The following is a 14,604-nucleotide window of genomic DNA, read 5'->3' as shown; positions in this document are numbered from 1 at the left end:
GACCTGGCCCACTGGTTACAATGCACTTAAGGCAATCTCTTACACAGTTGGCGTGTGAACAACACAGGTTTGAAATGCACAGGTCCATTTTATGCAAATTAAAAAAAATTTTTTTTAATGTTTATTTATTTTCGAGAAAGAGACAGAAGGTGAGTGGGTTGGGGCAGAGAGGGAGACACAGAATCCGAAGCAGACTCCAGGCTCCGAGCTGTCAGCACAAAGCCCGATGCATGGCTTGAACTCACAAACCGTGAGATCATGACCTGAGCTGAAGTCAGACGCTCAAATGACTAAGCCACCCAGGTGCCCCTCTGATAAATACAGTATAGTACTCTGAATGTATTAACTCTCCTTATGATTTTCTTAGTAACATTTTCTTTTCTCTAGCTTAACTTACTGTAAGAATATAGCATATAACATATATAACATACAAAACATGTGTTTGTGTTATAGGTAGGGCTTTCGGTCAAGAGCAGGCTATTAGTAAAGCTTTGGAGAAGTCAAAAGTTATACGTGGATTTTAACTGCACAGGGAATAGGCACCACTAATCTCTGTGCTGTTCAAGGATCAACTATATTTCTTTACCCTGAACCCCCAAAAGATATGGCTTCCACTCATGGCTGTATCGCCATCCTCTAAACAAGTGCTCCTTAAATATTAATGTGCATATAAATCTTGTTAAAATGTGGATTCAATTCAGGAGCCTGAGACTCTGTACTCCTAATAAGCCCTCAGTTATTCCAAAATTACTAATCTGTGTCTCCACTTTATGAAGCAAGGCCCTAGTACATTTCTTTCTTTTCTTTTTCTTTTCTTTTTTTTTTTTTTTGATGTTTATTTATTTTTGAAGGAGAGACAGAGCATGAGGGGGGAGGGGCAGAGAGCGAGGGAGACACAAAATCCGAAGGAGGCTCCAGGATCTGAGCTGTCAGCACAGAGCCTGACGCGGGGCTCGAACCTGTAAATCACAAGATCATGACCTGAGCTGAAGTCAGAGGGTTAACCGACTGAGCCACCCACGTGCCCCGGCCCTAGTGCATTTCTAGCATTTAATATCCCACAGGAGCCAGAAGGAGCTAGAGATCAGAGATTTTCAAGAAATTTTCTGATGATATATGACAACTGGCCTTAAGAATTAGGGAGAACATAAGAACTGGGCAATACTATAGGGCTCTCTTCCTGGCAAATCTACCCTCTTCTAACATGGAAAACTACTACATGGGGACCAGTCATGGCCTCAGAAGCCCTCCTGTATGTGGCTTTTGCCTCTAGTGCAAGAGCTCATTACCATCCCCTTCCTGCTGGGCCGGACCATCTAGACTTAGTCACCTCCTCCTCCTCTTTTCATGCACATCTCTGCCTGACACTCTACAACTGGATATGGAAAAAGGACAGTGATAACCATACTATGCTCTGGTTTTCTCCAAAACCTAGTATATTGAGAAGGGCATCGGCCAGCTACGGAGACCTGCCTACTATCTTCCACAGTACTCTGGAAAAGCTCAGGGCTTTCTGCCAGAACCACCCAGAAAGAGGTGAGATCATGTGATGCAGGGGACGGAGGGAGCTGTATCAAGATCAGGGCAGATAATAAAAGCAAATCATTCCTATTAAGCAAATGCTACAGACACTTGTCCTAAATTTTCTACTGTCTGAATCTCAATGCTCCCAGCTGGGCTGGGATATCAAGCTAGACATATCACGCATATGTCTTGGCTTGATATCCTAGATCCATGGCTTAGTTTTACCACCTTTACGCCCATTTAAGTTTCCTCCAAATACCCTTTCTGGCATTTTTGCTCCACCTCCTCATTTTCATTCCTGGTTTATGGCTCTGCTCATACTTATATTTCGCAGTTCCAAGGCTTAGACAAGGACAGTCCCCTCCAGTCTGTAGCCCTGCAGATCTCACATCAGACCACATTCAGCTTGGGCGTCCTTAGCAGAAGACCAGCGGGGCTGGATTCAGGCAATTGGAGTTAGATTGGGGTAGTTCTCAGTTCATAGATTAGATTAGGTTAGGTTAGATTGATTAGATTGCCGTATGTGTGCTGAGGAATTGCTCAAGGTTTTCAAACAGGGAAGGGACGGTCATGATATTAGGTTATTTGAACATGTTTTCCCAGGTACAGACGTTTTCAAGAGTATATCGAAGCATCAACAGTGAGCATGCCTCATTAAAAATCTCAGAGAGAACATTCTGTTCTGCCATAGCCCTAGCCATGGTCTCTGGGTTCTCATTTTGGCATTTTCCCTTGGGTAAACGTCACCTCTTTTCAGTTTATTTATAGTTCACTTAGACCATCAAAGCAATAACAATTCCCCAAATAGGAAGAGATGCTCTGATGGTCAGTGGGATACATGAAAACCATTTTTTTATGAGAGTGAAAGTATTAATACCCTACAACTATCCTCTCACTTTCTCCATCAAATCAATTTGTGTTATTTTCTTCAAAACCTTGCCTAAACTATTTGTCTTCTATGAAGTCATTCCTGACAAAAACTACCACATTTTGATACAGGAAGAACTTCTTCACGTTCAAGGCTAGGAAGTGGCAAGGTGCAGGCTTTGGAATCAGGCAGATCTAGATTTGAATCCCAGATCTGCTACCTACCTGATCCAAAACGAAGGTCAAATTTACCATCTGGATTATGACGCTATCAGTACTGTGGTATCCGTTGGGTTTTTTTTTTTTTTCTTTTTAACCAAAGGCCAGTCTTTCATTTCTTTCTTGCTAAAATAACCTTTACATGTTCAAATGTTGAGTGGAGATTCCTTGATCCAGCTCCTCATCTATACTGGTTATGTGACCCAGTGCTGACCAATGAGATATAAGGTAAAATTTGATGGGGGATCCTGGGAAAGATTTTCATGCCTGAAGTGAGTGCCTTGTCTACCTTTACCTCGATTTTAAGTTCAGCTGTGTGAAGACATGATACTTTTTACTTGAGAGGTAGATAAGCACAAAGACACTGACCCAGACCTCTGAGTTATGGAGTTGCCAATCTAATACCAGCAACTGCATCCTCCTGTTCATCCTAACTTCTTGTCGTGTAAGATAAATTAACCACTCTTGGGTGAAAACCCCTGCTAGCTGGCTTCTCTTTGGCTTGTGGTTGAAAGCATTCTTAACTGTTGTAATTACCTATCTCATAAAGTACTATTGAAACTTAAATGAGGAACCCAGTTCTGCACCTGGAATATGGAAGGTACTCCATATATGCTCATGGAATTCATTAATTTATTCAACATTGCTGGTGAAGGTGTTCAGTTTGGTGTTTCCCTCAACTGAAGTCCCTCAACCATGGAATAATTCTAGAAAGGGAAGGATGCTCATGATTCTGAGTATCGGTCATTTATTCACTCATCAAATCTTTATTAAATGGTAGGTAAGGTGTTAAGCTCTGGGGAAACAATGATGAGCCTATTAATAGGCATAATCTCTGTCCTCCTGGAGCTTAGAGTCTAGTGAAGGGGGATGGTCAATGATCAAATGCCCCTCAAGTAACTGTGGCAGGTGCTTTCAGGAAGAGGAGCATGTTTCTACAGCAATAATGGAGAAATGTATCTTCCCAATATACCTATTTCTAATCTGGAAGAGCCAGAGAGACTTCCCTGAGGATGAGATGATTAAGCACTGATCTTAATCAGTGCTTAAGTTAGTTAAGTTAGGAAAGTTAGGAGCTAATCAGATGAGAGAGAAAAGACAGCAAAAGTTTAGGGAGATAGAATAGTAAATGCAAAGTCCCTGGGCAAGAGGCAACATGGTACGTTTGCAATTCGTACTTTTATTTTCAAAATTTATTTTGATTAAAATCATATAAGCATGTAGGTGTATAAGTTGTAGATGTGTATAAAACTATATCCATCGGTTTAAAAGTCAAATAATTACATCAACTAATAATGTAGAATATAGTATTGCTATTGAAAAATACCAATCCATGCCTCACTTTCACTCTACTGCCCAATCCCGCTCCTAAGAGGTGACCTTATTTAATGAGCTTTCTTTCTAAAATGCTAACATTTACTTCCGCATTTCTAAACAATATGCCGATTGGCTGACCCTGAATACATTTCCAATTTTTCCTTTCTTGCCTGCGTTCACATGAGGGTTTGGGAAAGCTAGATACCCATGTTTCCAGCCACTCTTGCAGAAGGAGGTAACTGTGGGACCCCAGTTCTGGGCGAGGACATGAAGGCACTGGAGGCTTCTAACATCAGTGCTGGAATTGCTGTCGTGACTGATGGCATAGCTGAAGCTGACACCGTCTCTTTCCCCTTCTTACTGCCTTAAACATAGATGCAATGGCTAAAGATGAAGAGATCATCTGTGTCCACCAGAAAAAGACCCAGAGGATCTCAGAGATGCCAGAATTAAGCATCAGAACTGAAGCGAGCAGCTGTTAACTTTCAGATCTTTTATTTTTTAAAGTGAATAAAAGTACGGGCGCCTGGGTGGTTCAGCTGGTTAAGCGACCAACTCTGGATTTCAGCTCAGCTCATGATCTCACGGTTTGTGAGATTGAGTCCCACCTCAGGTTCTGTGCTGACAGTGAGGAGCCTGCTTGGGATTCTCTCTCTCCCTCTTTCTTTCTGCCCTTCCCCTGCTCTCTCTCTCTCTCTCTCTCTCTCAAAATAAATAAACTTAAAAAAAATTAAGGTGAAGAAAGCAAAATTTTAAAGCTGTTAAAGCCACTGTTAATATTTATGTCGCTAGGTTTTGATTTATGAGACTTAGGCAACAACTGTTGACTTTCTATGATGGTAGATGACATCACTCTCTGCCACAACATTCCACTTCCTCCTCACCTGTAAGACACTATTGTCTTTCTCCTTCACGATTGAGTTTTATCACCCATTTTAATACATTATCATTAATTCCATTATTATGATCATATGATTATTATCTGCTGTCAAGCCAAGTACATACTAAGATTACTATGATCGAATTTCCATTCTTATATAATTTCTTTCCCCCTGGACCTACTGAATGTTAACTGTCTACCTAGTTTCCTTTGTACCTATTGCTAAGACTTTCCTCCCCCTCAAAAGAATTTCTCAATACAACTTTCCACAATGTTAAATGCAATCATTGGATTCTACCCCCTACTGTCACCCAGAGACCTCTGTTGAAAGACAGTCTCTCTGAGTCTGCTACAAAGCCATCATTCTGGCCTCCCTCTAATTGCCTTTTCTGTTTTCTGAGTCTCAAGACCATCTCTTTCTTGGTTCTGCCTTGTTCTCCTAATTCCAAATGGAGCACATTATTCAATATGTTTCTGAGAAAGGGTCCATGGGAGGCACTTTTGAGACTCTGCATTTCTGAAATGGAATTTTATTCTACTTTTATTCTTCATTGATAACTTGTCTAGGCATAGAATTCAGTATTCAGAGGTATTGCTTTTAATATCTTCAAGCTGGCAGTATTGTTGAGAAAGCTAATATATTCTGATTCTTGATCCTTTATGTCTGAGTTGTTTCCCTGCTCATTTCATTTTATTTTTACCCTCTGGAAAGGTAAGCCCAGAAATTTAATCATTATTGCCTCAATTTACATCATTTAGAATCCACTGTACTGAGCACTACATGGTCAGATCAATCAGAAGGTTCATAATGCTTAAGTTCTCAAAAATAGTATTTTATCTTTCCTCTAAAAGTTTTCTCCCCAACATTTTTTTCCATTTTTTTCTTTCTGAAACACCTGTTAGTCACATATTAGATCTTCCTGACCGTTCTTGCAATTTTCTTATCTTTTTCTCTTGTATTGTCTATTTTGCTGTCTTTTTATTCTATTTTCTGGGAGGTTTCTTAGATTCTGTCTTCAAATATACCATAAAAGGCTCTATTTCAGTTTTTACACTTTTAACGTCTGCAAACTCATTTTGGTTCTCTGATGATTGTTTCATTGTTTTTAAATAGTATGCTCTTCTTGTTTCATGACTGTAATATCTTATATATTAATTATATAATCTTTATCCCATCCCTGTACGGTACTGTTTTCCTCAAAATCACTCTTTTTAAAATTTTTTATTATTTTATTATTTTTTTAAATGTTTTTATTTTTGAGAGAGACAGAGACAGAGACAGAACATGAGTCAGGGAGGGGCAGAGAGAGAGAGAAGGAGACACAGAATCCGAAGCAGGCTCCAGGCTCTGAGCTGCCAGCACAGAGCCCAATGTGGGGCTCGAATTCACAAACCGCGACATCATGACCCAAGCCCAAGTCGGACACTTAACCGACCGAGCCACACAGGCACTCCAAAATCACTCTCTTAATTACGTTTTGCTCTGGCCTTTAGACTCCATTTTGGAGGGTTTTTTTTTTCTCAAAGGTGTGGCAATCATTGACCTCATATTTATACTTAAGAGCACGGCATAAAAAGCTTATTAGAAGTTGCCTGGGTGAGGACAGGACTTGTTGACTGATGGAAGGCAGGCATGGGTGGTGGTGGTGTAAGCTTTGCTCCAGGTTCCCTAAGCGAGGTGGAGAGAGCCAGGAGATGGTATCTCCCTAATTAGCATATGGTCTCTCACTGACTCCCCTGGCTATTCAGTCCAATGCCTCACTCTTGATGACTGATGTACCCAAGCCTCAAGTCTTCCAGGTTCAGTCTGACACTTCTGTCTCCTGCCATGGAAGAGGGATGGGTTTGTGGGCTGAGCTGTGTCTCCCCTAAATTCATGTGCTGAATCTGTAACCCCCAGTGCCTCAGAATGTGACTGTGTTGGGAGATGGGCTTTTAAAGAGGCAATTAACATAAAATGAGATCATATGGCTGGGTCCTAATCCATTACAACTAATGCCTTATGAAAACCGGCCGGCTCAGTTGATGGAGCGTGCGACTCTTGATCGTCGGGTTGTGCGAGCGCCACTTTGGGTGTAGAAATTACTTACAATAAAACCTTTTTTAAAAAACAAAGTTAAGAAAAGAAAAGAAAATTAGGACTCAGAGGTACATTCACAGTGACAAGACTATTTGAGGACAAAGCCAGAAGACAGCCATGGAGAAGCCAAGGAAAGAGGCTTTAGAATGAAGCCAACCCTGACAAGCCTTGAATCTTGGACTTCCAGCCTCCAGAACTGTGACAAAATAATTTTCTGTTGTTTAATATTTTTTTGAAATGTTTATTTATTTTGAGAGAGCAAGAGAGTGAGCACGAGTGGGGGAGGGGCAGAGAGAGACAGAGAGAGAGAGCGAGAGAGAATCCCAATCCCAAGCAGGATCCACATTCAGCAGGGAACCCAACATGGGGCTTGACCTACCGACCAACTGTGAGCTGAAGAGAAATCAAGAATCAGACGCTTAATTGACTGAGCCACCCATGCAACACAAATTTCTGTTGTTTAAACCACACAGTCTGTTGTACTTTGTTATGGCAGCCTTAGTAAACCAATACAGGGGCGCCTGGGTGGCTCAGTCGGTTGAGCGCCGACTTCGGCTCAGGTCACTATCTCGCGGTCCGTGAGTTCGAGCCCCGCATCAGGCCCCTGTGCTGACAGCTCAGAGCCCGGAGCCTGTTTCAGATTCTGTGTCTCCCTCTCTCTGACCCTCCCCCGTTCATGCTCTGTCTCTCTCTGTCTCAAAAATAAATAAACATTAAAAAAAAAAATCAGCAGTAAACCAATACAGATGGGCGCTTGATTATGCCGGTGGGGGTGGGGACCTAGGGTCCTAACAGATTTGTATCCAGATTTTGAATCAGTCCCTCTGGTTTCAGCCCTACCACTCACTCCCACCTTCAATGATAACTGGAAATTTGATTGCTCTGCCTTATGAGGTCCTACAGACTAGTCAGACTAGTTCCTCAGGGTCATCCTTCTTCTCAGCTCAGCTAAGTCACTTCTTCCTCCTGCAGTCACGTCCCACTTCCCCGATTTTGTTGTCATCTTTAACCTCCTCGTCTCTTCTCTTACTCCTCTATATCAGTGGGACTGCAGGAAGAAGTAAACACATGTATTCAGTGCACCCTGTTTTAACAGGACCACGAGTTTTACTAATGGCCAGACCAGGAAACGGTTCTCTCCTGTAGGAAGTACGCAAACCCCAGCTGACTATTAGCTGAATTCCACACCACTAGTTCAAGAGCCTTCACAGAAGGAGTAAATGTCGATGCAGATATACATATCCATGCAACTAGGAAAAACAGAAGTGGCCCCCAAACTGCAAGAAAAGTACTATTTACCACTCAGTTGGTTAAGTTATAACTCTATATGTTGATTTCAAATGTAGGCATCCAGGGTACCTTTCATTCTTCCCAAGGTTTCCTCTTGGGGATAAGAGCCAATCAAACAAGTTCGGGTTTTTATAGTGCAAAACACGGTTCTGCAACAGATTCAACGACAGACACGCCGTAGTGGCCTGTGTATGGTAATGTGTAGGGGGCCAACAAGCAGCAGCCAGACTTGTCTGACGAGAACCGTAGCCCTTGAAAACTCGGTATTTCTGCCCAGATGCTGCAGAAGGGGCATCCTTCTCCCAAAGTCTCACTGTAATAGACTCACCATAATGAAACAACAATTTAGTATCAAATACTAAACGTTTTACTTTAGGAAAATGTGATTAGCCGTCATAACACGTGCTAAAGATTACTAATAAAAAAATAAACAATTCCATTTTTCTTGGCTGGGAATTTAACTACAACTTTAATCTTATAAAAGAAATGGTTTGGTGTAAAAGCAATACCCTTTTATCACTAGCTTTTTATCTGGAAATTTACTTGGTTGCTGCCACCTAAAGTGACAACCAAAGCTCTACACTGTACTGAAACTTGGAAGTCTGTGACGTGTACTTTGACAAATACCAGGTTCATTTTTTTTTTTTTTGATGTGCTAATTGTTCCGAGTAAAGACAGTCGTCAGCCATTATATAAACAATCACTAGGTTGGGGACTGAATAAGAAGAAGAAGAAGAAGAAGGAGGAGGAGGAGGAGGAGGAGGAGGAGGAGGAAGAGGAGGAGAAGAAGAAGAAAGGAGAAGAAGAAGAAGAAGAAGGAACAAATCTGGAGAAGAAGAAAGGAATCTTGACCATCGCGGACCAATAAAAAGAAAGGTTTGGCCATAAATGCCAGTTTTGTTTGCACCAAGAAATTTGGGACAGTTTGATACAAGCTTTTGGATAATTTTTTAAGTAGCTGCAAATTAAAGATGACAGATGGACTCACACTTGTTTATCTTCATTGTCTCCTAAAAAGGACAGTAAAGGGACATTAAAAAATAAATACATGGGAACAAAGGGGATGAAGGAAGGGTCATCTGCAAAAGATAGTACAATTCTGGACGACGGGGTGGATGGAACAGTAGGAACCGCTTTAAGAGAACAGCAAAAGCTACACTCGCATGTCTTCCTAGAGGTCAGTACAGAAAAAGCCCAGATTATGCTACTGTGCTCCCGAGCGCCCTGGGTCCAGAGATCATCAGAGGAAAATGCTGATGAGAGGTCCCAGCATCCCAGAAGTGAGGAAGAGGTGAGAGGCTGGGGCCTGAGTGAATGTGGGCATTTGGAGTTGTTAGGCCTTCAGGTCCCCTGTCCCATTTCTTGCAGCTGGGTGATTACCTCCAGCTGGAGAAACAGCAGAGAGACTTGTACACCAGGCATGAAGAAAGGAAGGAGTAAGGCACCTACAGGAAAGAAAAGAACATGAAAAACTGCATAGTAAGCTGTGACTCACCTGGGCCCCCCCCCCACCCCCCCCAACCCCGAACTGCTTCCAGAATATTGGCAGCCAGGTGAATGTCACTTCAGGCAAGAGATTGCAGATACTTCTCCAGAGAAACTAAAGAGCTGAAAAGAGAAGAGCCTATAGAATAAACAGCCTCCACCTGATCACCACACAGCAAGCCCACTCCTTCCCATCCTCACACATAGTTTCTGGTGGGGTTTTATGACCTCATTCTTAAGTATGAAAGGAGAGGCAACAGTTTGCAACATTTGATGAAAGCCTTCAACACGGTGAAATTTTAGAATACTAGAGAACTAAGGAGCATAATTATGACATTTCAAAATATTAGAAACAAAGAGACTATTCTACAAGTTTCTAGAAAGAAAAATTCCTGGCCACAAAGAAATGGGAATCAGGATGCCATTGGAATTCTCAACAGAAACACTGGATATTAGAAGATAAAAGAGCAATTTTTATCAACTTATTAATGAAGAATTTCAACTTAGAATCCTACACTTGTTCAAACTTTCCATCTAAAGTAAGGGTTGAGGGGCGCCTGGGTGGCTCAGTCGGTTGAGCTTCCGACTTGGGCTCAGGTCATGATGTCACAGTCCGTGAGTCCCAGGTCATGGGTTTGAGCCCCGCTTCGGGCTCTTTGCTGACAGCTTGGAGCCTGGAGCCTGCTTCGGATTCTGTGTCTTCCTCTCTCTCTGACCCTCCCCCGTTCATGCTCTGTCTCTGTCTCAAAAATAAATAAACATTAAAAAAATTAAAAAAAAAATAAAGTATGGGTTGAACACAGCCATTTCAAGTTTTACCTTCTGTACCTTTTCTTGGTTTGTGGCTGGAACATATGCCATGAAAATGAAGTGGTAACCAAGAAAGAAGGCGTAGGACAGAGAAATGGGGTTTTTGCTCTGGAGATGAAGGAATGTCCCAGGATGACAGCTGACCAGTGGGTCCTGAGAGGAATTCATCTTCTTTGGAGCAGGAGGACAGTGAACTTTTGGAGGGATTTTTTTTTTTGGGGGGGGAGGGGTGGAAATGAGATTGTTTGATCATTTGGAAGATAAATGTGATAGTCATTTGATAGATACGTTGTAGAAAAAATATAAGAACACGTGCATAACAAACTAAGTAAACAGATTAAAGGCTGTATAAGAAAGAAAACAACCACAGTACACTAATTGGCTCTGCTGTGACTGGTATTTGCATAGTCATCAGCTACTTAGTGGCCCTCAACTGTGAGTGAGCTATGTTGGAAGAACAGTGGAAGGGGAGATTCTGGGCTTTGAAAGAGCTAAATCCTTATCTAAAGGCAACAGGTGCTCAAAGCACCATATCTAAAATGATACATCAAAAGACAGCAGTATAAATCATTTAGCAGCAGAGAGGTCAGGGCACCCAGCTGGCTCAGTCGGAAGAGCGTGTGACTCTTGATCTCGGGGGTCGTGAGTTCAAGCCCCACGGTGGGTATAGAGATTACTTTAAAATGAAATCTTGAAAAGAAAAAAAAAAAGAAATGGGGAGATCAGCGACAAAAGAGACAGCTAAAAGTGGAATGTGAACGCCTCTAGAAAGGAGGTTAAGAAGGTGGGGAAAAGGTAGGTATTGCATTGTCTTAAAATATTACATTATCTTGAAAAAGTGTGTATGCTTATATTTTGGTTAAAAACGAAGAACAAAATTTTGTAATTCACTTGCTGAGCGTGAAACACGGAACAACCAAACCTTGTCTCATAATGTAATTCTCAGGAAATATCTGACCCATAAAGGTTAAAACAGAAGTTGCGTATCATTTCTGGCAACCTAGTATTAACTTGAAATAAAATAGGATATGCCTTCCATGCCCTCTTTATTTTTACTATTCATATGTATGGACTGGATTTCCTGTCAGGACTTTCACAAATATTTCTTTAGGAACAGTGGTTATAAATTAAACCTTTGGTAATTGGTGTTGTTCCCAAACAGGAGAAACAGCACCACAAAAAAGTCAGTTTCATCCTGAACTGTTTCCATAGCAACCATATTAAGCTGGAAGGATAAAGCACCTTTGTAGTCGCTGCTTCTATTGAATTACAATGTAAATGTTGATGCCTGCCTGGGAACGTCAAATGACAACAGGCTTACAGAAGGGGTTCAGTGGTTGTTTGCAGCTCTGGAATCCCAGACTAGAGTTGCCATCGAAGAGGCAGGCCTGGGCCATCTTGGCGTCTATTCACCCTAAATCTCCTCACCCCATCAAAACCACGCCACTAGCCTTCTGCCCAGCTCATGAAAGGATGCTCACCTATGTGAAAATCTGTAATCTACCTGGTATCTTTTACACATCGGGACACGGAAAGTGTTTGCTCTGGATAAGAATGTTAAAAATGCAATTACACAACAGACTCGGCAATCTTTGTGTTTTTCCCCCCTCGGCGCAGAAAGTAAACTTCGATCCCTCACTCTTCCGACAATGTCAAAAGTCCTCTTCAAGTGTGTGTTAAAAGCCCTGCGGTTGTGCTGCCCATTTGATTCCGGTTCGGCTGGCCTGGGGTACCTGGGTTCAGCTCTCCTTTAGGCCTTCCGTTCGACCCACAATCCCTAGTGGTGGCAAGTGTTTCTTTTTTTCCTGCCCCCTCCCCTCCCCACCCCCCCGCCCCCACGCGGCCGGCCTCCGGGAAGAAGGAAAGCGTGGCGTGAAGCCTACTCCTAGCAAATGACCCTCAGCTCCCACGGGCTGCAAACGTGCTGCCGCTCCACTCAGGTAAACTACGGAGTGAGTTACCTGCACTTGGAGAAGGGCCTTACCTGAGCGCGCCTCTGCCAATGGCAGCTCACCTGAGGGAGCTTTGCAGCCAATCACGGCGCAGCTCGTCCCTCGGGCTTGTATCCTTTAGTGAAAGAATTCAGCTCCTTGCGAGAAAGTTACCTGTGGCCGCCCAAGTCCGCCACTTTCTGCTCTGTGGCTGCCCATTGCCACCTTCCAGGAGGACTCCGCGCCGCCCGGCCGCCTCCGAGCTCGGGCCCCATGTGAGGGGCCCCCCCTTATCCCACCTTTCCGGCTAGGTGAGGGCGCGAGCGGGCGAGCGAGCGAGAGTGGTGAGGGGGGACGGAAAAGCAGAATTACCTGTAGCTCTTGTTCTGCCATCTCGGGCGCTCTCACACACCTTCACCTGCACAGACTTGAAAGTCCAGTTTCACCAGAGGCTGAGGCTCCAGGAAAAGGGGAGCGAGTTCATTGGATCAAACATGTCACAAGAGTCGGACAAGTAAGTGGATCACACGCGCCGGCTGCTGCTACTACCACTTTGGGCTGATGGCAACTGGTTTGTTATGTTTTGGTTTTTGTTTTTTAAGTTGCTATTGTTGGTTTTGTTTTTTTTTTTTTTTTCTTTCTTTTTTCTTTTTCTTTTTGGTGTATCCAGACTTCTCCAGATTGTGTTTCTACCCCGGTTAAGGGGAGAAACCCTACAAGAATGTGAATGTTTAATACCCCCTTTGGGCCTTGATAGTCAAAGTAGGTTTTCCTCTTTTCTTCCTCCCTTGCGAATGGTCTCACCTCCCGTCTCCCAGGGCGAATACTTGCATATTGACAGAGGTTTTGGTAGATGAGGGCGGGAGGCCTGTTATTCCCCCCTCTCTTTAGTTGCTCCTACCCCTTCAGGCTGCTAAGGCCATTTGGAAATTCAGCCGAGTTCCTACGAGGTGTGCAAAGGGCCTGCGAGAAGAGCGGGTCTTGGCCGCTTTTGTGTGCGCGCAACAAAGAGCCTTTATCCTGGCGCAGAAACGGCCATCTTCCCGCACTGGGGCAGGAGAGTGCGTGTGTGCGCGCCCGCGTGTGCGCCCCTGGGCCGGGGCGAGGCGCGGGGTCGCGGGGCTCCAGCCCCCGCCCCGTCCCCCTCCCCCACGCTCCCGCGGTGTTTGGCCGCCTCCCGCAGGTGCGGGAGGACCGGGCCCTACGGAAATGAGGGGAATTGATTTGAGGCCCCGATGTTGCACTTCCGTGGGGCGGGAAAGGCCGTCTGCGACTTGATTCACCCACGTCCGGACGGCGCGTGCACGCCCCTGCGAGCCCCGGGCCCTGGCGCTCCACGCCGGCGGCCGCCACCTCTGGGGTGGCTGGCGGGGCAGTGAGGGTCGCGCCGGGCCTTCCTGGGGGGCTCGGAGGGCTCGGGGCGGCGGGCCCGGCTTCCCGCGCCTCGAAGGCAGGGCGGGCAAGCGCGTCCTTTCCGTCCGGGACGGGAACTCTGGGCTCGCCCGGGATCGGCGGCCTGCGCGGCCCGCGCCGCGGGTAGCCGGGCCCCGGGCCCCGGTCCAGTCGCGTCCAGGCGGCCTCCCGCAGGCCTGGCCCCCGCCTCGGGGACGGCTTTGTGTTTAGCAGGGGGAGGTGGGGCCGAGGGCGGGAGCGGGAGGGAGCCGGAGGTGGGTCCCGCGGCCTTTCTTGGGATTAAGTGGCGACACTCCCTTCCCCCTCTCGGGCGCGTCCCTGGCTGGGAACTGGCTGAGTCCTCTTGGAAGTGCGTACGGGCCACCTTGCTGCCTGGTAACTTTGCTCTGGTGTCGTGGCCACCCCAAGGAGACCTTCCTGAGGGTGTCTCCGCCGGGGCCAGGGCGCCGGGACGCCGTCGGACCCTCTCCTGACGTGGCCCGGGGCCAGTCCCAAACTGACGGACCCTGAGTGGGCAACAGGAATGCCCGGAGGACCTGTCCAGAGGTGGAGGGGCGGGCCATCTTCAAAGTAAAGCCGCTGGTAGAGTAGGCGTATCGAACAACACAGGCTGTCATGCTTAAAAATAAAAAATAAGCAAAACCCAAAACAACAACAACCTACAACAAAACCCTACCAGATACTGGTACCGCTTTACCCACCAACGAAAAGCAGACTGCTGGCTACACAGCGGATGGGAAGAACTGCTGGAAACAAACGCTGGAAGAGGGTAGGAGTGGGGGTAGGGA

The 14,604-nt window shown here is 45.1% G+C and overlaps 1 protein-coding gene across 4 annotated transcripts in view; it reads left to right on the top strand.

Annotated features, from left to right (window-relative positions):
- Positions 1 to 12,456: 12,456 nt before the first annotated feature.
- GRHL2 (grainyhead like transcription factor 2) overlaps positions 12,457 to 14,604 on the top strand; it is a 168,854-nt gene continuing 166,706 nt past the window's right edge. For 2 of the 4 annotated variants that reach the window (XM_045454031.1, XM_045454030.1), the window contains exon 1: positions 12,457 to 12,917. In XM_045454031.1, coding sequence (XP_045309987.1) covers positions 12,898 to 12,917 — 20 coding nt within the window. In that variant the 5' untranslated portion in view covers positions 12,457 to 12,897. Of the gene's footprint in view, positions 12,975 to 14,604 lie in introns of all 4 variants that reach the window. The other 2 variants (XM_045454032.1, XM_045454034.1) reach the window with 2 other exon arrangements.

This window comes from Leopardus geoffroyi, chromosome C3, assembly GCF_018350155.1.
Source record: "Leopardus geoffroyi isolate Oge1 chromosome C3, O.geoffroyi_Oge1_pat1.0, whole genome shotgun sequence".
NCBI lineage: Eukaryota > Metazoa > Chordata > Mammalia > Carnivora > Felidae > Leopardus > Leopardus geoffroyi.
This window is presented reverse-complemented; position numbering and strand designations above follow the sequence as displayed.